Source organism: Glycine max, chromosome 19, assembly GCF_000004515.6.
Source record: "Glycine max cultivar Williams 82 chromosome 19, Glycine_max_v4.0, whole genome shotgun sequence".
NCBI lineage: Eukaryota > Viridiplantae > Streptophyta > Magnoliopsida > Fabales > Fabaceae > Glycine > Glycine max.
In genome coordinates, this window is record NC_038255.2 from 46,215,027 (window position 1) to 46,239,240 (window position 24,214).

General features: G+C 31.7%; 2 protein-coding genes across 2 annotated transcripts; one reads left to right on the top strand and one right to left on the bottom strand.

Annotated features, from left to right (window-relative positions):
- The first annotated feature begins 3,935 nt into the window (after window positions 1–3,935).
- On the top strand, window positions 3,936–6,638 carry ALMT29 (aluminum-activated malate transporter family protein). Its single transcript, XM_003553572.5, has 6 exons — window positions 3,936–4,332; window positions 4,437–4,577; window positions 4,752–5,024; window positions 5,122–5,231; window positions 5,325–5,468; window positions 5,724–6,638. The coding sequence occupies exons 1-6, from the start codon at window positions 4,044–4,046 to the stop codon at window positions 6,216–6,218; spliced, it is 1,452 nt and encodes a 483-aa protein (XP_003553620.1). The 5' UTR covers window positions 3,936–4,043; the 3' UTR covers window positions 6,219–6,638.
- An 8,341-nt stretch (window positions 6,639–14,979) lies between these two features.
- DGD1 (digalactosyldiacylglycerol synthase 1) lies at window positions 14,980–20,693 on the bottom strand. The gene is made up of 7 exons (NM_001251241.3): window positions 20,017–20,693; window positions 19,286–19,318; window positions 18,666–18,753; window positions 17,285–17,769; window positions 16,934–17,200; window positions 16,222–16,571; window positions 14,980–15,882 (listed from the first exon to the last, which is right to left on the bottom strand). The coding sequence occupies exons 1-7, from the start codon at window positions 20,620–20,622 to the stop codon at window positions 15,348–15,350; spliced, it is 2,364 nt and encodes a 787-aa protein (NP_001238170.2). The 5' UTR covers window positions 20,623–20,693; the 3' UTR covers window positions 14,980–15,347.
- Window positions 20,694–24,214: the final 3,521 nt, after the last annotated feature.

Here is a 24,214-nt window from a genome sequence, read left to right on the forward strand (position 1 = left end):
CATTTATTTCATATTTATTTCTCTCTTCTGCTGGGCAAAGTCTTGAGGAACATTCCAAGTATATACCTGCCTTGTTTATCAGTTAAAATCGAAATAAATAAAATCAATAAGAATTTTCCATTTGCTATGTTAGTTTCAGGTCATTCAGTGATTCCTATAACTAACTATATGGATATAAGTGAAGTGTATTTATTTGAAAAGAAAGAAAGCAACGCTAAGACTGAAATTAAATCGAATTTGGGACGCCAAAATACTGCACTAATTTCTAACTTGCTGTTTCCGTTTCTGAAGATTCCCCCTCTAACCGTATATAGTGGTTACACTTTACTGATGCCAAAAGCTTGAGTTAAAATGATTTAAAGCTGAAAAGACCAATATTAGCTTGTAATGCTTGGATGATTAACATGGAAAATTCTTCAACATGAAACAACCCTACTCACATGAGATTTGTTGGTCATTTTCATTTTCCAAACCTAGTAAGGAGTATAACTTTAAAATATTAGGAACATTCTCATTTAAAAGGAAAATTTAGTGAAAAAATAGGAGTGAGTCAGATCCTATCCATACTAGTGATTGCTGACACTGCAACTGATTCAATACACATGGCTAAATTAAACAATTATATCATCGGCTTAGTCGGATAATCAAGTCGAGAAATTGGAAAATGATTCCCAGTATAGTGAAGAAAACTGAAAGTTCTTTTCTTTATGTTATTAAGTTCACAAATGCAAAGAGATAGTGTGTGGGGTCATTATCAAATGTTTAATAACTTGTTGCACTTATATTCACTTTTCATTTTTTTTAATTGCTTTATTCCTTTGTGCTTATTATATTTCTTTCTATTGGCTATGACAAAAAATAGAATGATGCTAAATTCACTTTACTTGCATTATTTGGAGATTCGAAAATGCTGATTTAAACATGTTTTTGCCTTATCCTTTTTCTTTGTCTCGTTTCCTTTTATCGGCAGGAATACACTAACTATTGTTGGGTCATGGTTGTGGAGCATAATTTTTAATTAGTAGGTTCTTTATTTTTGTTTGGAGATGAGGCTAATCTCGCGATTATCATTTCATGTGTTCATGAACTGATTGCTAAGATATATTTCTATTCAAAATTCAAATGTGTGATTGTAACTAGATTCTTCGGTGGAGCATTTGCGTTTAATTATATATAGGCACGAAATCCTCGTGTCAGAATGAACTTAAAAGTCTGCTTATAAAGCAGTTAATTGATCAACATGTGGCTGCTAGAAAGAAGTTAATCACTGTTAGAAATTTCGACCAGAACACTATTTTGTGTTCTTTTGCTTTCCTTTAAGGAAAACAATATATATTAATTCGCCATTCCTTTTTTAAGTCCTACGGTTGGTCCAAATTTTTAAGGTGGTTTTTCATTTTTTTTTTTTAGTATCCACTTTAATGGCCGACTTATGCATGCTTCGTCATTTTCCCACTTTCTAATCAAACTGCACATATTTAATTGATATGAATGAAATTTGGCCTCTAGTAGGTATTTCCCCCGGGTGGGAAGGTACACCAGAGAGAAAGCCATTGCATATTTAATAAGAAAATGAAATCTGCTCTCTGTATGTGTGGGTTATTCATAAGCTTCAAATAAAAGATTTTTATAGAATTTTTATTCAATTAGAAAAAGTTAATTATGTATCTATTGGAATTTTATTTATTTTTATAATAATTAACTTAAAAGTAATATAAAGATAATTTTTTATTAGTTCATAGTCTCAAACTTTTTACACTAACAATGTACATTTATATACATAATACATATATGGAGATATTATGACAATTTTCTTTCTTGTTATATTTAATCCTTTTCTATAAAGACGGTACATTTTGATACTCAAGTTACTAATGTGCTTGATAAATGAGAGCTACAAATGAAAAATGAACAATTGGACCTTACCTTTTAATTAAGAGGATATTAATTTGAAATTACCTAGTGATAACAGCTTTTGATATAATGATTAAATTAGGATAAACTAGATTCTTCAACCTTTGTTTGGATAGTTATGTTTTCAAAGGACCGACATCTATTTGACTTTATGTTTGAGGGTCTTTCTAATATATGATCGAGGGGTTTTCGGTCATATAAGTACAATTATATTTGATTAGTGTATTAATCCTATTAATTAGAAGCCTTTTCGGCCGATTTATCAGGGAGTCCTTGAAGGTTGTGTTCTGTATATAGGTTATAACACTCTTTGTGCTCTTTTTAACTTCATCTTCATTTGCCTTGTAAAAACAAAATGTAATAGGAAAGTAAAAAGAGAGACAGATGAAAAAAAAAGTATATTATAGAAAAATAAATTCAAATACATGAATATCATTTTCCTAATTTGTAACAATCTCCGCAAGCTTTACCACGACAAGTACTCTTTCGTAGCTACAATCCTTCTGTTGTGCACTTCCGAGTAACCCTCGAATGTGATCTTATCTATTTGTTTATTCATTCATTGCCACTCTTTTATTTTATTTTTGAAATACCCTTTAGTTAAACATTAAGTCAACTAAGTAATAAAAGCGTTATAAACCATTTTTTGTTTATACTACTGACACTTTGGATATTTAACTAGCCTCCCGATCCATGCATGTATTTCAAATAATTTGTAAATTGAAAAATAAAGAAATTAATCTCACACATTTTTTAGAATATAAGAAATATATAAATAAGAATATAAGGAATACTCCGACGTCCTTTATATAAAATATTTCTGTATCCAAAATAGTCGAACTAACTTCAACATCTTATGATTACATTTAGTAAAAAGTAAAATTTCTAACAACACACATTTCGTTAAATAATTTATTACCCGCGCATTTCTTTTAGTTAAAAGGTATATAATTATAAAATTAGATTCACGCCAATAAAAGTTTACATATAAATTATGAGAATGAATAGAAAATCTAAAGGGTTTTCTTTTCAAAAGAAAAAGGTTCTCTAGTTGACTGATTTTTTGGTAAAAACTCTGATCTAGCAAATGATTCTTTTAGGCAGCATTTTTTTGGGAAAAAATTTTTCATAGTAAAAAATTATGATTCTTCAAAATCATGATTCTTAAATATGATTAAAATCTATTTAGTTAGTCATAAATATTCTTAAAAATATTTAATAAGTTTTTTAGAATAATTTTTAAAATAATTTGATTCCCTCTCCTGGTGCCACATTGATGTAACTCAATGCTCTAATATTTCACCTATCATGTATAAATGCCGAAGGAAATAAGAGAATTAAAGTGGTAATATATATATATATATATATATATATATATAACATGAAGGATGATAAAATTTAAAGCTTAAAAATAGAACAATTTTTTATATGTAGAAATTAAAAATAAGTATAAAGAACTTATAACAACTTACTTAGCCTCTCAAGTAATAAGTTGGATCCCTTAGTTAGAACTGAAATTTATTTAGACAAAACATTTTAAAAAAGGTAAATACAATTTACCAAAAAATAAAATAAAATAAAAGGAGGTGGGATACAGCGATTTCATGGCTGACTCTGACTTCAGTATATGTACCAGTTACTTGTCTTACTAAATTACTACCATATTCTATCTTTCTTATGCAGAAGTACTTGAAAATTAACTTTGTTTAATCTGCTTCGGGGATAAACTATTCATAGCTGGAAGCATTAGTCCTAACATTCCCTGTCTATGTATGTCTTGGTACATTATTTTGGTGAGTGAAATGAATTCCTAAAAGTATATACTTTTAGAGTTATGGGCATTTGTATTTAATCATAATAACATAGTGCCGTGACAAAGTATTTTTTTTTCTCAAAGAGAAACAGTCTTTCTGTTTCAGCAGAAGGACGTACAGCAACTCATGTATATCTGACTTAAAAAAATCTTTGCTGAAAGATACTTCTCTTCCTATAAATATCAGTCTTCAAAGTCATTTTTTCCCAAGCTTCTCACAGCTTGCATAGTTGTTATTTTGTTCCTTCCTTCCTTCTAGAACTTGCTATATCACACTACATTTTTGCAAGGTTTGTTCTCAACTCCATATCTAATCATGGATATTGAGTCAACAACGCAAGTAAACAAGGGTGGATTTTTTTCTCGTTTGGGGAACTGCCTCGTGGCTATGCCTAGGAACTTCAAGACCAAGGTTATCAACTTCGCAAGAAGCATAACAAAGATTGGAAAAGATGACCCCAGACGAGTAATTCACTCATTAAAAGTGGCAATTGCTCTCACATTTGTGTCCTTGGTTTACTACTCAAGGCCTCTTTATGATGGCTTCGGAGTTGCGGGAATGTGGGCTGTTCTGACAGTGGTGGTAGTGTTTGAATTCAGCGTAGGTAAGTTTCAGACATCATATACACATTGCTTCTTATTATATAATTAAAGACCAAAGTCTGAAGAGTACTTAAAGATTAATGCTTTATTCCTAATAATTAACCAGGTGCAACCCTTAGCAAAGGTTTAAATAGAGGATTTGCTACATTATTAGCTGGTGCTTTAGGGGTTGGAGGGCAACACTTGGCCACTGCTTTTGGAGAAAGAGCAGAACCTATTGTCCTTGGAATCCTGGTCTTCAGTTTAGGTATATATACATATATATGCTATAAGTTTAATGATCATATACTAATAATTTAATACTGTTATTCAATCAAAAATCATTATTAATAAAATTATTGATGTAATTATCGTAAAAATAAACAAAGTTAACATTTGCTTCCTAATCAATGTGTTAAATGGTTTGTGTTGTGTTTTGCAGCCGCAGGGGCTACTTTTTTCAGATTTTTTCCAAAAATCAAGCAAAGATATGACTATGGGATTGTGGTATTTATATTGACATTTTGTTTGGTCGCTGTCTCGGGTTATAGAGTGGAAGAACTCTTCGAGCTTGCTCATCAGAGACTTTCAACAATTTTAATAGGAGCAGCAGCTTGCATGGTCATCTCCATTTTCATTTGTCCAGTATGGGCAGGTGAAGACCTTCACATGTTGGTGGCTTCCAATATTGAAAAGTTGGCAAATTATCTAGAAGGTAGTATATATATTTGATCCATCATTAATTAGTTTACATGCTTCTTTTTGTGATGCATAGGTGTTAATATGTCTAAAATAATTCTTACCATTTTCAGTATTCGAAACCGAATATTTTCATTGCTCGGAGGATACAAAAAAGTGTGAGAAGTCAGTTCTTGAAGGATATAAAAGTGTTCTTAATTCTAAAGCAAGTGAAGAATCCTTGGTAAGTTCTTTTTTGTTTCTTACTTCTGAGATATTATTCAACATTTTCATTTGCTAGATTGATCAAATATTAACGTTATATAATATTGCACAGGCAAATTTGGCAAGGTGGGAACCAGGACATGGCCGTTTTCCTCTTCGTCATCCTTGGAAGCAGTACTTGAAGATTGGAGCACTTACTCGTGAATGTGCTTACAAGATTGAAACCCTTAACAACTACCTCAACCCGGAAATCCAAGTAATATGTACATCGATCATTATTCTTTCTACGCGAAATATTTGAGACCTTCACTTCAATCTCTATTATCAGAACAATTTTAGCTTGAAAGTAACCAAGGAAAACAACTTCTAAAAAGAAAACGATTTTAAGCAAACTTTTAGCTGCAATTAATAAATATACACTTGTGAGAATACTCCAAAACCAAAAAAAAAAAAAAAACAATTTTAGCTTTATGAGTTTGAAGCTAATATGCATGCATTTTGGTTACTACAGGTATCTTTGGAATTCAAGTGTAAAGTTCAGGCACCATGCACAAAGATGACTTCAGAGTCCAACAAGGCATTAAAGGCAATATCTTCATCAATCAAAAAAATGACACACCCATCAGCTGCCAAAGTTCACATAGAAAATTCAAAAACTGCAATTGAAAACCTCAAAGTTGCCCTTGAAATCGTTTCGTTGAAAAATACTGATCTCCTCACCATAATCCCAGTTGCCACAGTTGCATCAATACTCGAAGAAATCACCAAGTCAGTGGAGAAAATATATGAGTCTGTTTCTGAGTTTTCTCACTTAGCCCACTTCAAGAGTGTTGTAGAACCCAATGTCTCACCAGAGAAGCCTCCCCTTCTTCATCGAGGTATCATAAAACCTGTTGTGGATATTGATAACACCGTCGACCATGTTGAAATTACGATCCCAGATATAACTACAGACTCTCTAGAGAAAGAAAAAGCACCAATAACAAAACCCTCCGAACATTTGTAAATAGTTGTCAATGTCAATTACTTGAGACTAGTTATTTGTCATGACTCAACATTCGTATTCCATAGTTTAGTTTAATAGTCTCCGATGTAATTCTACTCTTGCAATGTAGAGTATTTAGATTAAGGTTAGAAGATTTTTAATATTCTTACCTTAATTTAATTTCTTCGATCTTTACGTTTCTGTTGATCGTGGGTTTGGTTTTGCTTTAGCCCCCCACGTTTGATGTTGTTCGTTTTTTTTTTTCCTTCTTTTCAGTTCTTAATAAGATTTGGCGGTACTGCATATGATGGTTAGGATTTTTGGTGTCAACCTAGTAGCTAGTTGAGATCATTGGTTCTAGCTTGATGTTTTGCGCTGCTAATTTTATAAATAAAAAAGTTCAACGTTTTCTCTTCTGTGACAGGTTATGCTAGCTGTCATTTTATTTACTAAATGATAAACTATAGCTATGCTCTCAACCACACTTGGTGCTTTGCCTCCTTTCTATGCCTACTGTATTCTGCTTTTTGATAAAAATTCATGGTGAGCCACAAATTGTTAGTGAAGTTAAAACAAAATTGACATAGCCATTATGGGTGCTAGCTACGTTGATGCCTGGAACGTGGAACTCTAAAAGCAAATTGCTGGATGGCTAGTAAACATAGGACCTTAAGTATTTCACGACAAATTAAGATTAATTTAATTTGAAAGCCAAAATACACTTTATCAAAATAAAAGGGGGGGAAATAAAGGGTAAAGGGGTCCCCTATGAACGGTATGGAGTTTAGCCCCCAAAGGACGAGTACGGAGTAATTGTTTAAAGTATTTTATTTGTGAATTTATTTTTGTATAATAGCATCTTACAATTTTTCAATAACCATGAAAGACACATGAAGAGAAGAAGAAGTTTGTCATAAAATGAATGAGGTAATTGAAAAGAAAAAAAAAAAGAGTTGCTAAAATTTGTAAAAAAATAAAATAAAAATAGAATTTCATTTTTTATTTTTGAGCTTAATTGATATACAAGATAAATTAGTTGACATAAAATAATTTTATGACGACTAGTAATATTTGACACGTGATTTTTTTAATAATTTATCTAAAAATGAATAATAATACATTAAAATTTGTTAATTACATTACGATTAAAAACTTTCATTTCGGCATTGAAAATAATGATTTTTGGAAAAATTGGATATCACAAAATGAAAATTTGAATAATTAAAATTTATCTCAAATGAAGTATCCAAGTTTCGAAACAAAGGTATAATTAGTCTCTTTCAAGCAATGTTTAATGAAAAAACTAAGTTAGACCGAATCAGAATTAAACGAATAAATCATGAACCAGCGAAATCTAGAGTTAAAATATTATTCGATTTAACTATGATGATTAACATGAGTTGAATCAGAAGCAACAATTGTTGCATCCCACGCATCATCAAACTTTTCGTACAATGCTAAATTTTATTAATCTGACTCTATTTTATTATGTAATATTACTAGAGTTGAATATCTTTTATAAATATTTTAAATATATAAACATTTTCTTAATTTTGTAGTAAAAATTATTAACGATTAAAGTATATTTTTAATTATTAATTATTATTGGTCATTATAGATATATAGTTAATTATATATCTGATAGATATTGATTTTAAAACATAATTATGTGTTAGATAAGGTATTAATTTAAATAATTATTATGAAATTATATTTCAAGCAACCTAATGTTAGAGTTCTTAACCACAATAAAAAATTAAAACTAAATATTTGTATGAAATGAATTTTATAATTATATATTTTTAAAATAAAATCTAAATTCAAGATATGTGTGTTATGAACAAAATATACTGAGAACAATGTTATAAAATATATATTATAGATTGTATTTTTCATTGTAGTTTAATTTGGTACTAAAATCCATGTCATTTAATTTTGTCTTAATCATTCAATTCATCAGAGAATGAAACTTTGACTAGTCCAAAATTTGACTAGGAGATAAATAAAGTCTATTAAAAAAATATTTATAATTTAATCTTAACTTTAAGATATTAACTAATTGTGTTTAATCACTTAGTTTTATGTCAATTGATTTATATAATAATAGCATGCATTATGTTAAAAAAAATATTTCAATCAAATCAATGTTATACGCAGATTTTCATAGTTATTACAAATTAATTTAATTTTTTAAAAATGAATTTAATTTGTAGAACTCCTAAAGATGTCACATGTAAATTTCCTTTTCGAAAATATTTTTCTTTTTTTATATAGTATAGACAGATTTTGGTCATCATGCATGTATATTAATTCAAATTGATTATTGATTTTGAGAGAAGTAATTTCTTTATTTTTTTATATACGTGGGAAGAATTGATTCTAGACATGAGATCCACAAATCACATTTTATTTACACTCCAAAAATAATTTAACTGTACCAACTAAACAAAATCAAACTAACTCACTTTTTAAAATAATATCCAAACACGCACGTACAAATCAATTTTCTTAAACCAAAAAATTTCTTAAAATTAATTCTACTAGATTCATTTTTTTTTCAAAAATATTTCTACAAGACCCGTAGTCAACTTCTAATATACAAAGGTTTTGATATTTAAGCGACTAGATAGAGCATAAGGTAAATAAAGCGAACCCCTGCCTTTTTGCTTCTAAGAATGCTAGTTTGGATAAGCGATTAAATTTTCTATATTGCGGATTACGTTGAATTTAACTTAGCACGTTTATGTATAGACAGAACACAGCTTTCTTTGACCTTACGGAAGTAGTGATCGTGCGTTAAATTGGTGGAGATTGATGCGCATAGCAGTTCGTGTTGGGTTGTAATTAGCCTTAATTTGGAGTCTTGGACGTGACTTATGAGCCCTTTTTAAGATAACAAGTTGTGCAAGCAATAAACGACGAAGTAGCTTATCGTACGTTAAACATGAGAAATTCGTACCCCTCATCAACCAACTAACTAGTCTTTCTATAATTGACACGAGCCACCTCGCTACAAGAAACACATGGAGTTATATTGCCTTATATTTATGACTTAAATTAATATTTAAATTTGAAGTATTATGTTTGAATCGTATTGTTGTATTAAAACTTTGTTTTGATATATTATGATTACTCTCGTGTTGAAAACTAAATCTATAATTAAATTGTCGCTTAAAAGTTTAAGTTTATAGGATGCTTTGTTCCTTTCCTTTGGGCAATATGATAAACTAATATTCTTTCTTTGAGAAACAAATTATAGCATGTGCAAGCCAATATAGCATGTGCAACTAATATTCATTCAATTTTTCAACTCCACTTAACAAAAAAATGCAAATAACATACATAAATACAAAGATCTAGTTTACGTTTATAGGAGAGAAAAATTAGGATAAATGAATTTTCTTCTAAAAGAAAATCAACTTACTATATACTTTATATTTTAGAGTAACTGCATAAGTTTGTTTTAATTTATAAAAAAAGATTGAGGATTCCTTGAGGCTTGAGCAAATATAATGTTTTCCATATATAGGGTACGGAAAGATGCATGCTTCATTGGAAACTAAAGTTCGTGACAGAGTATCCATCTGAATATACCTCTTGGGAAACCCAAAGAGACAGAAAAAGGGGAGGGGGGAGTCTTTATATAGTACGATACTAGTGACATGAAACTCTTCACGTACCATTAGTTAATGGCATATATGTGTGTTATTCTGTGTTTTTCTATTTCAATTTCTTCATGCATGTTTCAAAATTACCCACTGGAATTGATTTAATAGTGAGAGTTTGAGTAATTTACACGAGATCTTAGATTCAAATTTCTTAATCATCATTTTATAAAAAAAAATTGAATATTAAATTCTCGATTTTCAGGACTTTTAATAATCCCACTTTGAACATATGTGAAACCACCACTAAACTTTGCCGCTTAAACATAACACTGTCAATATTTTTTCCCTTCATCTGCAAATGACTTTTAAGAAATGAAATGCGTACGGGCATATATTAATTAACGATATACCGTATTTAAAGTAACGGTGAGTACCCAGAGCGAGGTTTTAATATTAATCCAAAGTGAAAGAGAATTTTGAAACATGGTAAACACAATTGCGATCTATCAATCCCAATAAATACTAGAATAAAAAGCAGTTTGTATAATAATCCTAAATAGTAAAAGGTAAGCAGAGTTAAACAAGCATTGAATTCTTATACTTTACTGCTTAGAAAGTGCACAATAAGACAAAGGTAAAAAGACAAAAAAACTGTGCTAGAGTTACTTCTGTGTTCTGTCTTCCAATGACTCGGACAAGCAGTGCGTGGGTATTATAATAATCCAAGAGCTCAAGCTCAAGCAATATCTAGAAAGCTGCACCTCTGCTACTAAATCACTTGGATCTTAAAAAATAACGTGGACAAATATAAGTATAAGAAAATAGTTTATTAGATGCATGAATTTATCAGAAGTGTCTTCCTAAAAGATGCTCGACTTTGCTTGATCGTAAATGAAAATAGTCACATAAATTTTTTTTTGAGAAAAATGTGATTTTAGTCTCTATGTACTTTCAGTCAAACATGATCATAATTTCTATATCTTCATGTTGATAAATTTAGTCCTCAATTTTTTAGAAACATTAACCCTTTCTAACTTAAAAAAACAGGTTATTAGATGTATGAATTTATCGGTTGCTTGATTGTAAATGAAAATAGCTACATAAAACAGGTTATTAGATGCATGAATCTATCAGTTGCTTGATTGTAAATGAAAATGGCTACAATAAAAACTTTAAAGAAAAATGTAATTTTAATCCTTATATCTTCTATAAAACATGATCAAGGTCTTTTACTTATATATTAAAAATTTTGATTATCAATTTTAAGAAACATATGGATTTAGTCACTCTTATATAACTTCAAGAAACACGATGAACTCTTAGAGAAAAGAGATTAAATTTACATATTTTTTAAATTTTAAGGACCCAATTTATTGATATACTTTATTTAATTGAAAGTATGAACTAAAAACATATTTTTTTCAAAACTTTTTCTAGTTTGCAGGATGTCTGTATAATGAAGAATCAAGCTTCTTACAATAATCAACAAAAGGTACTTTTGGAATTTCATTGCAAGAATTTAAGGATTATTCTGTATAACTAACATGCATAACACTATAGGATTAATTAGCAGAAGAACCCTATATTTCTATATACTTTGTATAACCCACTTATCACCATACAAGCCCTTGATTCACATACATGCAACTTCTGTAACAAGTAAAAGATTTGAAGTGTACCAAACATGCATCTGGTATCTCTTATTTCCTATCAACTTTGAGAACCCATCTTAATTTGTTTCCCGGTAGTAAAAGTAGACATGCATTTGGGCACAATCGCACGATATACCTGATCGATGGTACAGGATAGCAGAGGTAAGTATGGGCTAAATGAGATTAATCCCAATTCCAATGCCTTACCACTGGGTGAGGGTTATCTTGAAACCTAATTCTTAGTAGGAGGGTTACCAGACTTGATCAATGGGAATCACATGCCTATATGTCAACTTGCACTATCAAATGAAACGGTTATTAATTAGCTAATGAATGCAAAGTGCACCGCACGCTATGTATGTAAAGCTGAGCGTGAAAGTAATATGACAAGGTTGGCAATATAACTTCTACTACTTCTGCACCAGCAAAAACGAAGTCTTTTTTGTGGCATACATTGGTCAAGACTTTCTGAGGTTTATAATAAAAGATTTCAACTTGACATTGGGACTCAATATAATATTTGCTGGTCAAAAGAGTGGGTCAGCTAAAAGAAAAAGATTGGTGCTAAAATAAAGAATAAACTCAGAAAAGAATGATAAAAAAAATAGAATATAGAGAAGAGGTAAATATAGAAAATAATCTAAAATTCAGCTGAAATTAATTATTTTGTTTAACGTTTAATATCGACTTTAAAATTATCCTTTATGCTTATGAATTCATGTTAGCCTTCTCCATTGAAAGGTTATCACTGAAAAATAAAGGTTAATTAACTTTAAGGTTAATTCATTATAAAGAAATTGACCCACCTTATTTACAGTGAATTATAAATAACTACTAACCTATGATTTTTTTTTTACGACGCTAAGTTGACTCACTAATTTTTTTACGAAATTTTATTTACATAGAAAAGCTTAGAATAATGTGAATGTTTTCATATTCTAAAGTCAAAATAAGCTATCAACCGTATCATGATAAAAAAAATAAAAAATACCAACCGTGTCAAAAATTTACGGTGAATTATAAATCACTTACCAAATTTAATAGAATTAACCCAAAACCTATCCCCACGTCACCCATTAATTTGTCTAAAGTTTGATTAGCACCTGACTTTTGTTGCCCCATTCCAAATTAAGTGGCGTGATGTTTCATGCCTAGTTCCCCTAAACAAGTGGAATATGGAGTTGAAAATGTCATCCTTCAACGCTCCCCCCCCCCCCCCCCCCCCTTTAATTCCTTCAATGTTTCTCCCTCCTTCTTACTACTAACTAAAAAGGCTAAATGGTCTTTATCTTATTTTATTTGTTCAATTTAACTTTTTTATTAAAAATAATTATTTTAGTCTTTTAATTTTTTTTTTAAATTAATTCAAATTAATCATTATGTCAATTTATAATTAACACCATTAATAATATTCAAATTCTAGCGGCTAAAATAAGAATGACAAAATAGTGTCATCTTTCACACCCTAATCCCCTTTTGAAATCAAATTAGGAGCCACCAAATTCAAAATCATTCACAAAATAAATTCAAAATCAAACAACACAATCCTAGCCAGATTGTTCTAATTCTAAAAATTAATTAAAAATACCACAAGATAACAAATTGGGGGTGGTGGGAGCTAGTGTGGGGAGGAGTGTGTAGTAGATGCACTCTAGTTCATGGAGCAAGTGTTGTTCTTGGAGTTTGGTGATGGTTGGAGAAGAGGTTGCGGTGTTGTAGGGTGTGATAGGTTGAAGAGGGTCAAGAATGGAGTTGGTTGTGGAAGAGTAGAGGGGCATTGTTTTGTGCACAACATAATTGTTGATACACCCAACAAAATAGTAAAATTCCATTTTCATTCTTCCATAAAGCTGATATGGATTGACAAATTTGTAAGTCCAATACAGATTGGGCAATCCGTGTTGGACTTACGGATTCACCAATTCATATGAGGTCCAAACGATGTCAATGTAAACAAATTAATTATTAAATAAAAATTAATTGTCATAAAATTTATTATCTAAATTTACATGTGCATTAAATATACATTAGAAATTTTATCGTTATATATAACGACATTAATTATTTTATAACATAATTGATCTATTAGTTCAGTTGATTAGAGCGTCGTACTAATAATGCAAAAGTTACAGGTTCGATTTCTGCATGGACCATTAATTTTAAATTAATTTATAAAACATATTTTAAAAAAAATTAAAAAAATGGTTTGGGTCTCATACAGATTGGTCAATCCATAAACCCAATACGGATTAACATCGTCTAGGCCTCATATGAATTGGTCAATCCGTAAGCCTCATACTAATTTATGGAAGGAAAAAAATGGAATTTTATTGTTTTGTTAGGTGTACCAGCAATTGTATTTTGTGTGCGTAGTAACAGCCAAAGTAGAGATGTTAAAGCGGATCCGTCCAACCCATTTTGTCCCGTCACACTTCTAGTCCATCAAAACAAATAAGTTGGATTGACCCACCTTCTAATGATGAAAATCCTAACACATCTGCTTAGGGGTGGGTTGGTAAGTCAGCTCGTCAAAAATAAAAAAAAATAGTATCTTATTTCATAAAATTAACACAAATAAATAAATTTAGTTAAGGAACATAAAATATATCAATTGTTAATCCTACATTTAATTTTAATATAAATTTTTCTAAAAGTGTTGGAGAAATTGAACTTATAAAATAATATAATAATAATGACAAATATATATATATATATTGATTTTCAACAACATTATAATTTTTAAAAAAATACAAAATGATTACTCATAGTCTAAATTCCTATTAGTATATATATATATGGCAGGCTGGCGGACCAATCGGTCCCGCTCCGCCCCATCATTGGTTCAGCAGGGCGAGCTAATGGGTTAAGTCACCTAATCCAATCCACCATTTTTGGCAGGAAAGTCCCCGGGACCAAGACCCACATTGTCACCCAAAAGAGGAGAGATAAGGTGGAGGCTGGGAGAGAAGGTCTGAAAGTGGAAAGGGTGAAAAAGAAAGAAATGATGGAAAAAGAGAAAGATTAAGAAGGAGAAGCAAAGAAAAAGCGTCTTTCCATCACTCGCTTTCTCTTCTGGCATTGTTGGCTCCATCTTTTTGCTTTCTCCATTTTTGCCTTTTTGAATTTATGGGTGAAAATGACAATGATGGAAGAGGTCGGTGTTAAAGATAAAGAAAGAATAACGTGTTTTTTTTTATGATTTTTAGTTGCCAGTATCTTAATATTATTAATGATGTTAATTTTAACCTAACGAAAGAATATTTTGAAATAATTAGAAAACATAAAACACTAAGATAAACTTTTTAAAAAATAAAGAATATATCTAGAAAAAAAATAAGATAAAAGATCAAATTAATCATTTAATCAACTAAAAAATAACAAATATTTCCCTGTGCAGAGTGGACAACCCCCATGAAGTCCTATTAATTTTCTGATAAGTGACGTTAATCTGTCCACAGTTATAAACATTCTAAATCATGGACGGCGATTTCTCCAATCATTTTGACTTGTGCTCTTGAAGGATATCATAACCGAACAATTTATTTCATGTTAAACCGATGCAAATTCATTACAGCTTATTCTCACAAGTTACGTGGGAGAACGTTCAGTTACTTTACATTAGACATTAGCTTTCTACACGTGTTTTGGTAAATATTGAACTACATCACTTACAAAAACAAAAAGAACTACAAAATTTAAGGATTGAAAACTTAGCAGGCACCTAACACAAGCAACTGTAAAACAAACTACAAACTCAAACCACTAAATCTATTCACCAGCTATCCATAAATTTTTCTACCTAAAGGCATTTAGATGATGGCTTTACAGTACTGCTTGTCATAATCTGGTGTGACAAGTTTTCCTTCAAACATTCAAACTAGTCAATCCATTCACCAGCCATAGATAGGATTTTCTACCTGTGGAGGCAAGAGATGAAGGTCTTTACAGTGCTGCTTATCGTAGTCACGTGTCCCAGGTATTGCTCCTGTACATAATCTCAGAAATTCATTCCCAGTGAGACAATAGTGAGCAAATGCTAAGCCTCCATCTACTAGTTCTGTCAGATTAGGCATTGATGCTGACTTAGCAATGAGCTTCCCCTTATCTACCCTTGACTTTTCGCCATTATTTTCCTTGTTCAGGATTCCGTCAAGCTCCGAATATTCCATAAATCTTTGAGTAGCAGCCTCCCAAGAAAGTTGATATCTTTGCTCAGGTGTTAGAGGATAAGGCTCATTTTCTAAAGCTTCTTTTACTTTTGTCACAAAGTCTTCGGATGTCCTGTAAGTCAAACAGTTGGGAAATGACCTGAAGAACTCATTTGATGGATGATCAGCACAAACTACAAATTTGCCCATGGCAAGTGCCTCAGCTGTAGCTGTGCATAGCACATCGCTAATGCTGGGATTTATAAAGACTTTGTACCTACAATAAATAAGAACCAAATTTAATCAAAACAAGTTCCAGATGGAGTCTGGGTATGTAAAGCATGAGAAAGAATCATGTGTAGGTGAATGTGCATTTATGCATGTATAAAAAAAATAGCTTTGGATATTGCATTTTCTAATCACATAATCAATTAATTCAATTCACTTTATGAAGATAGGGGGGATTAAAAGATAACTCAGTTCCATGTATCAATAGATGCAACTTAATGGATTACTTTCTCCATTTCATTTAGGTATGTTTCACAACAATGTGGGGACCGTTGTAGTGAATTTATATCTTACTATATTTGAAGCTCAATTTTCAAAGTGTACCTACCTGTGAAGAGAATCGTCTGCATGATCTCTTCCTTTCTGAAAGTTGAGATTCAAATCCAACCTTCTGGCTGCACTCTGTACTTCATTAGCATCCTCTCCATTTCCAAATACATCCAACTTGAAGCCATCAAGGTCAGCCTTGTGCTTTGCTAATAAATCTATCAACTCCTTGTATCCCTTTGCCCACACCATCTTTCCCAAGAAATACGCCCCTTTTGTAAAGGCTTTCTGCCCTAGCTCCCTCTCTGCAGCAATCTTTTCTCCAATTTTCAAGAATTTGGGATTCACACCATGAACATTGCAAATTACAGACTTTGGTAAATCCTGAGTAGCAGCTGAGAGACGAAGAACCTGAATATAAATCATAAATAATTTAGTCCCTTTTTGTCTTGTTTCATTTAGTTCTTTTATGATGAAAGAACTCCATGACAAATTTATCAACAAAAACACCGAAACCATTTCTAGTAATCTACCGAGTTAGGTAGCATTTGACCTAGAGATTTCTGGATTTCTCTTCCCCTTATTAAAAGGAAAAGTCAGGCTATAAAAAAGCTTTAAAAAAGGAAACTTTCAAAACAAAAACCCAAAATAATCTTCTATAGAAGCTAATTGAAGGAGCTTCTGGTTTTAAGGAGAAGGGAAGCCCAAAAAAGTTGAGTCAATTAGCTTCTACTTAATCCAAGCTTACATACTAGGATGATAAATTCTCATACCTTGTGGCAGTATGCTCTTGTAACCCAGTTGTTTATGTGTTTCACGAAGAATGCTTGGAGTGCCCCATTTTTCTCCCTCTTGATGTATTCTAAGTAATTTGTGTGGACAATACCAACAACATGGTTGAATTTGTCCGTCCAACGCTTACCATGATGATACCAATTCAAATGTTCTGGTTCTTCCAGGATAGCAATGTCAGCATCCCTGGATGGTATAAATTGAGAAGTATCTCCAGCAGGTATTATACTCCGTCTTGCTTTCGAAAACTACACATGAGAATTTCAAAATGTAAGAACCGACAGTAGTGATATGAAACATAAAGGAAATAGCTAACTTTACCAAAAAGTTACCTTCCCGGGATAAAAAGAAATTTTGAAGTCTGCCTTGAAACCAATCCTTTCCTCAAGCCAGCTACGTATATAAGCTTCCTGTTCTTCTGGCGAAGTAAAAGTGACATTGCTGGGATAAACTAGTTCTTGATCTGATTTACAAAGCCATGGAACCAGCAGAGTGACTTTCTGCTTAGCAGATTGTGATAAATATGCAGCTCGAAATAGTGGGTTTACAGCTGTTCCTGTCATCCAAGGAAGACTAGCAGTTGTGACTATTGCAACATGTCTTTCATTGTCCAATGGAACATGCTTTGCATGGTCTGTCCAGAATCCACCTTCATACCGGTGCCCTGTGCTCTGAAGGACACTTGCTATTCGTAAATCCAATTCATCATTTATGTTTCCATTCCCTAGAACAGAAGATTCTTCCCCAGAGAGGGTATGCAATAGATGATGGTTTTTGCATTTGCTATACAAGCTTTCTACTATTTTGTCACATATGTCTGCAATGCAATCACATTTGAAAGAATCATCAAAATTGAATAGCAGACCAAGTGAATCCTAAACTGTAAACTAACTGACTACCTAGAAAACTACAGCAAAGAAACCAAAGATATAATCCTGCCAGCTCATGAAAAATTGATCTTGCACCAAATTTGAGGAAAATTAAATAACTATAAGCATCTTATCAAGCACTAGAAATTTTCACTTGCTTGAAAATTATGACGCGTTAATTTCATTTTAGTATAAGTTGCTCAGAATAGAAAACAGTATTTGACTAAAGGGAAAAGTTTTGAGCAAGACTAAGTAAAGTTTAACAATCAGATTGACTACAATTATTTTCAACAAGAAATCATTAGATTAGATGGTACGAGTCAATTTTTAGTGTCTTTGAACAATATATCTGCATCGACTCACCATGTGCATGCCCTTGTTATAGAGTTGCATCAAATGTGTGACTATTAAATCACATTGTTGAATAATTAAGGAATGAGGCAGCTAACAACTACATCAGAAGCTGACGCCTTCCAGCTTGCCAATCACAAAACAAGAATAACACAGTGATATAGCTTAGCAAGACAAATGCCAAAAAGAAGACAAGAAAACAGACATGAGGAATTATTATGTTGTAAAACATAGCATTAGGTTGTTTCATGCACTTAATTTACCAGTAAATTGGAAAGAATGTTTATACCAAGCATTGACTGCTTAAAATTTTAGGAGGGGGGGACTAACAGGGTGATTTACAAACACAAGAATGTAGAAACAAAAAATCACATTCCATCGAAAGCGAAGATGTTTCTAGAAAAGCATACTTATTAAAACAAAACACAAACATAAACTTTCAGATAAGATATATAAAGTGGAAATCCCATAAAAGTTGTGCATAACTATGTACCTCTTTTCACTCCAAGATGGTCCAAAAATGGACCAGACTGTTTTACAATGTAGGCCAGAAGTTCAGATACATCCAATGGCGGCACTTCCTGTGAAATATGCATTTAAATGTTAGCCATAGTTCATGATTCAAATCAAGGCCACAAGTTCAGGACAGACAAGAATCAGTGCTCAGGAAAGTTAATGACACTATTGAATTCATCCATAGCATCTATGTCATGCTTAAGCGACTTGGCCCCTATTTCTTTGGCATCATATATCCAACCAATCTTCTCCTAACCGATTGCTCTAATGTCTAAATTAAAACATTAATGTTGCTCACATGCCGACTAACTGAAGGATATAGTTTTTAATATCTAGCTAAATAAAATCTAAAGAGTAGTGGGATTTTATGCCTAGAGGAGCTGTTTAAGGATCCATGGACTCGTGTACTGATTGTATTCAACAAGGTATCATGTGTATGCATATGCATAGTGATCCATTGAAAGTTAGATTAGGGCCTTTCACTGACCAGTCACATAGAAGTTTCTTCTTGTTTCTTTACACAAAGAGCAAAATATTTTACCAGAGCCCCAGGCATATTCATATGAACAAATGAAACTAAACATATTACACACAAACCTTTGACTCCTGAGGTTCCTTGCACATTGATTTCTGCAAGAAAGTCAAGAAACGAACATGTAAATTCTCAGAACAAAAGCACTTATCAAATTTATGCTCAAATGCACAAAAAAACATATATCACCAATTACAACAGTACAACGCCAGTTAAAAACACAAACTGGAACACGCATCAAACAAAGAACACTTAATGGTGGTAAATCACATGCATGAGCATAACATATGATTAGCTGAAAATAAACAAAATAAAACTGTAATATATTCACACACCCCAACCAACAAATGGCTTGACCTCACTACTGTTGCACCCACCCCCAAAATTTGGGGCTCTTGCAAAAATCATGTCAAAGTTTTTTCTAAAATTCTTTCGATGAATAGTTATTAAAACATCCAGCAACAAGAACAACCAAATACAACAAGCAAGTTCACTCCTACTAACAGTTAGTATCACCCAAGCTCTACCAGTAATTTTTCACAAAAAAGTGGTTTTTACCAGGGAAGAATCTTCCTCCCAAGTTGTTATTGTAACCCCAATAATCCAACAGTACAGAAAATTTTCTTTGACAAATACAATGGTTCAGCCAAGCAAGCTCTTCCTCCAAGGAAATAATGACTTAAGCCACAATGAAAAACCCTACCCAAATTCTTGTTATAAAGCCAAACACACACACGGAAACACTATAATTCAGTTGAAACCAAGTAAATAACTAAAAAGGGTAAGAAGCACAAACCAAGCTAGACTTGAATTTCTCGACGAATTCACTGTTCTTGAACGCCTCAAAAGACGAACCACGCTTCTCAAACTCCTTGAACCGCGTCTTCAAGACTCGAATCGGTTCCCAATCCCTAGATTCACCCTCGCCATCGTTTTTCCACTCCTCCCAGAAACTCAACCTCCTCCTTCTCCTCTTTTCAAAATCCACAATCCCCTCCTCCTCCTCCTGCCCCACCTCCTCCGCCGACACAATCGCGTTCTTAATCGCGGAAAGGTTTATTCTAATCTGCGTCCTAGGGCGCCACTTCTCCAGAACCTTCTTACTGAAGTCGGGGGACGAGTACGCGCGCCGAATCTCCGACAGCTTGGGGCGCAGACTCTTGACGAACTCGATCTCCTTGGGCGGCGGAGAGCGCATCGCCGGCACGGAGAACGGCGGCGTGGCGGAATTGAAGAAGTTCTCGAGCTCGCGATCAAACGAAGTCGCTAGGTCCTTGAACGAGTTCGCTCGGTCCCGCATCAGACGGAGATCCGCGTCGGCCGAGTCGCGAACCTCGCGCCAGCCCTTGGAGATGAACGAGAACGCGTTCGACGAGGTTGGAGTTTGCGGATGCGTCGCCATGGCGAAACAACGCTGGCGTGTGTTTCGTAGAGTGTGTGTGCAACGCGGAAGAAGAAGAATAACAATGTGTTGTGTTTCGTAGGAGCCACACAACCAAGTTTTAACGGTTAAGATTTTCGGAAATTCTCTCGAAGATTGGTTTTGCCACGTGGAAGGGGCACGTGCTGTGGTGATGTGGCGAGATCAGGTTGGACCACGTGGAGTCGTGCTGATTATGGACTTTGGACGGAGGGGAGAATATTCGAGTCGCACAAAGGAGATATACTTATTAAATTAGTGACGGAAGTGTTTTTTAGTCCCGGCTTTCTGGAAGTAGGGATGAAAAAGTCAAATAAAAATAAGTTTTTTTTTAGGATAAATAAAAAGAAGTTAAAGATAAGAGAAAAGTGATAATACTATGATTTTGATTAAAAAAAATATTGAGAAAAAACAATAAATAAAAAAGAAGAGATGTAACAGAAAACAAAATAGAGATAAGATGTCAAATGAAATTTCAAAATATGTTATTGTTGAAGAAAATTTTAAAAAAGCATTCTTGGGCGTGAGTTTTTTTATTTAATATAATTATTCTAATTTTTATATATACAATAAAATAAATATTTATTTTTTTCATAATAAAAATTTGTAATAAATAAATATTATAAATATAAAGATTATATTTTAAATTTATGATAAATCCTTTATGCTGTAATGTAAAGTTACTTTAAACTAAATAATAATTTTTTTAATTTTTTTATTAAAAATTTATTTAAAAAAATGAGAAGTATATGTTGAAAGAGATAAGCAGTTAAGAAAATTAAATACTAGAGTAATAACAATTAACAACTCTTAAAGGAACTCTTGTTCAAAAATAAATAAATAAATAAAGGTCCTAAAACGTTTTCAATAAATCGTTACTCCTAAAATGTTTTTCAACTTTTTAACATTGTTTTTTTTAATTAAAATTATCAATAAATATGACTTGTTATTATCACATGTTTAAATGATATTTAAAAAAATTGTGTAAGTTTGAAATAAAAAAAATATATGTAATTTTTTAAAATCTAATAACATGTATATAATTTTGAAAAGAAAAAAAAAAGACATACTTTAAGTTTCTTAAACATTGAGGGAGATACTTGAAATTTGCTCTGAAGTATAACATTAACATTTTGTATCCCACTTCTTTTCCTCTTTCTAATAAATTATTCCAGGCAAACAAGAATGACAGTATCAGTAGTAGTAGGAAGAGAATACCAATTTCTATTAAATAGTTACTCAAATTAAATTGATTCATTGAAGCAAGCTAAAGATGTAGAAGTTGTAATAATTACGGGTGTTACTAATTATTGTATAAATCATAGAAGATTATAAAAAAAAAATTAACACGTTCAAACTCATAATCATTATTATCCAAGTACTGCATAATAATGCGTACAAACAAGTGACGGTCTGGTTGAAGCTAAGTTGATGAGAAGCAATTGACACCAACAGCAACGATATGAAAGTATGGAAGAAAAGAACGATCCACAAAATCTCTCTTTCTGGCTGGTGAGCAAACAATTCACAACATCCAATGAAGATATCTTCATGGTAAACTACATTTTCTCACAAAAGATATATTTGATTTGGCCCGTTTGGAAGTTACCTCAACCCATAACCATTACCATGATGACTTTACATCACAACACATTACGAATGTGAACCCACTATATTTTGTCCCATTGTGTTTCTTATTTTATTTTATTTTTCCGTTTGGTGTAGCTTCAATCACGCAACACGCGGGTCACTGTTTCAGTTACAATTCAATAATGGAAAGAATGCTCATCTCATCAGACAATGACATGTTATTATGGGTCGCTCAACTCAAGGACCCTTATAATACCTATCCGTCTTAGCTGATTTCTCATTTTGGGCTCTTCGGGCCAGATTTGGAATGAAATTTTTTTTATTCATTTGTATAAAAATATTTTTTAAAAAATAAAAAATGTATAAAATTAAAACTTAACCACTAACTCAGTCCCAGGGAACATTTCTAACACAAGGCCGAGAAAAAACAATAACAATGTAAATACAACCTAAATTAAATATCAAAATCTTAATATAACAAATTAATATTATTTGTACATTCAACTTAAACAGGTTAAACAAATCTTCTAAAGCTTGTTAGATTTACGGGCTTAGATGGATCCACGGATCTCAGTTTGTATATCCACCCCAATTAAAAGTACACACTTATTAAACTCATAAATTTTTTAATAAAAAATTCCTCTTTTAATTATTTAAATTTTTAAAGAATTGAAATTGTATTTTTTTATAACAATTTTTATTAAAGGAAATTACAAGGATTTTTTTTGTCCTTTAAAAGATTACCAATACCAATATCTATTTGTCTGTCTTACCTTAAAATGATATGCATGAGATTGGATTTCTTAAACACTTAAAATTATGACATAATATTATAATAATATTCTCACATTTTAGCCTGTATTCATAACCAAGTCCTAAACCTTAATCAGTTGAAACATCTCTTTGATATTCAATTCAGTAAAATTGAAAATGCATGCAGTCAGGTTGACAAAATAATATAAAACTATTAACTTCCGGGTTTTTCTACTTGTTTTTCTTTCACTAATTTCTTGGTACATCATCAAGAAATGAGTTTTCCATATTTTGACAGAGTCCTATCATTTCCCTACCATGCATATACAGCACTTTAATTTGCCAAAATATAATATGAGACTTTACAATTGAGAAGTAATTTATCCGTAGCTTAAAAGCTGCAGAACACAGAAAACAACTTGTCGTTTTGTGCTAAAAAAAATCTTTCTTTTATATGTAAGCTAGTTCACCTATGTTAGAACTTAGAAGTCTATCTGAGATTGCCTTCCAAATAAAAGCTACGACTTTCAATGGGACCAGTAACTTATAGGAGAAATTTTTGTATTTTGGAGAAGACATGCTTAGGAAATAAAATTAAAAAGGATATAAATTCTTACATTTTTTAAAAAAGATTGAAGAGGCTAAGGTCATTGTTCATTACTCACGGCCCTGAGAACCACCATTTTGACCAATCTGTTTGGACAGCTTTCCTTTGAATGAATGAGATTGTATCCCGACACCATCAAATTGTTTTTCACAATTTATGTAACTTAGGCAATAAAATTTTATATAATACAAATTAATATATAGATGATCACATGGAGATCTTTAAGTGACACTTATTTCTGTTTTTTATACAAAATATTAATTATTATTTATTTTTTATTCTATTCGTGAAGTAATGATATTTTTTTCTTTTTAAATAAAATATATACTATCATATATTTTTAGAGCCTTTTTTCTTTGTTTTTTATCTTTTAAAAGTAATATAAATAAATAAATTAAATGAATTTATTAGTATTTTATATTAAATTATTTTTATTATAATTAATTTAAGAATTTATCTCCTCTTTCATGTTTTTCTTTAATTTACTATCTTTGCTGATGCATTTTTTGCTACCCATTTTTGTTGCCTTGAGAGCAGATAAAAGATCTAATGCAAGATTTAGCATCCAAGTACATCATTCCAAATATGGAGCAAAAAATTCGTTTACTCAATCAACAGGTCTTT

Excerpts from the sequence above, each read along its gene's own strand:
- ALMT29 (XM_003553572.5), top strand. The coding sequence starts at position 4,044 with ATGGATATTGAGTCAACAACGCAAGTAAACAAGGGTGGATTTTTTTCT. Across the intron at positions 4,333-4,436 it reads AGTGTTTGAATTCAGCGTAG|GTGCAACCCTTAGCAAAGGT; the intron begins GTAAGTTTCAGA and ends ATAATTAACCAG. Across the intron at positions 4,578-4,751 it reads AATCCTGGTCTTCAGTTTAG|CCGCAGGGGCTACTTTTTTC; the intron begins GTATATATACAT and ends TGTGTTTTGCAG.
- DGD1 (NM_001251241.3), bottom strand. The coding sequence starts at position 20,622 with ATGGCGACGCATCCGCAAACTCCAACCTCGTCGAACGCGTTCTCGTTC. Across the intron at positions 18,754-19,285 it reads AGGAACCTCAGGAGTCAAAG|GAAGTGCCGCCATTGGATGT; the intron begins GTTTGTGTGTAA and ends CATATTTCACAG. Across the intron at positions 15,883-16,221 it reads GCAGACGATTCTCTTCACAG|GTACAAAGTCTTTATAAATC; the intron begins GTAGGTACACTT and ends TATTTATTGTAG.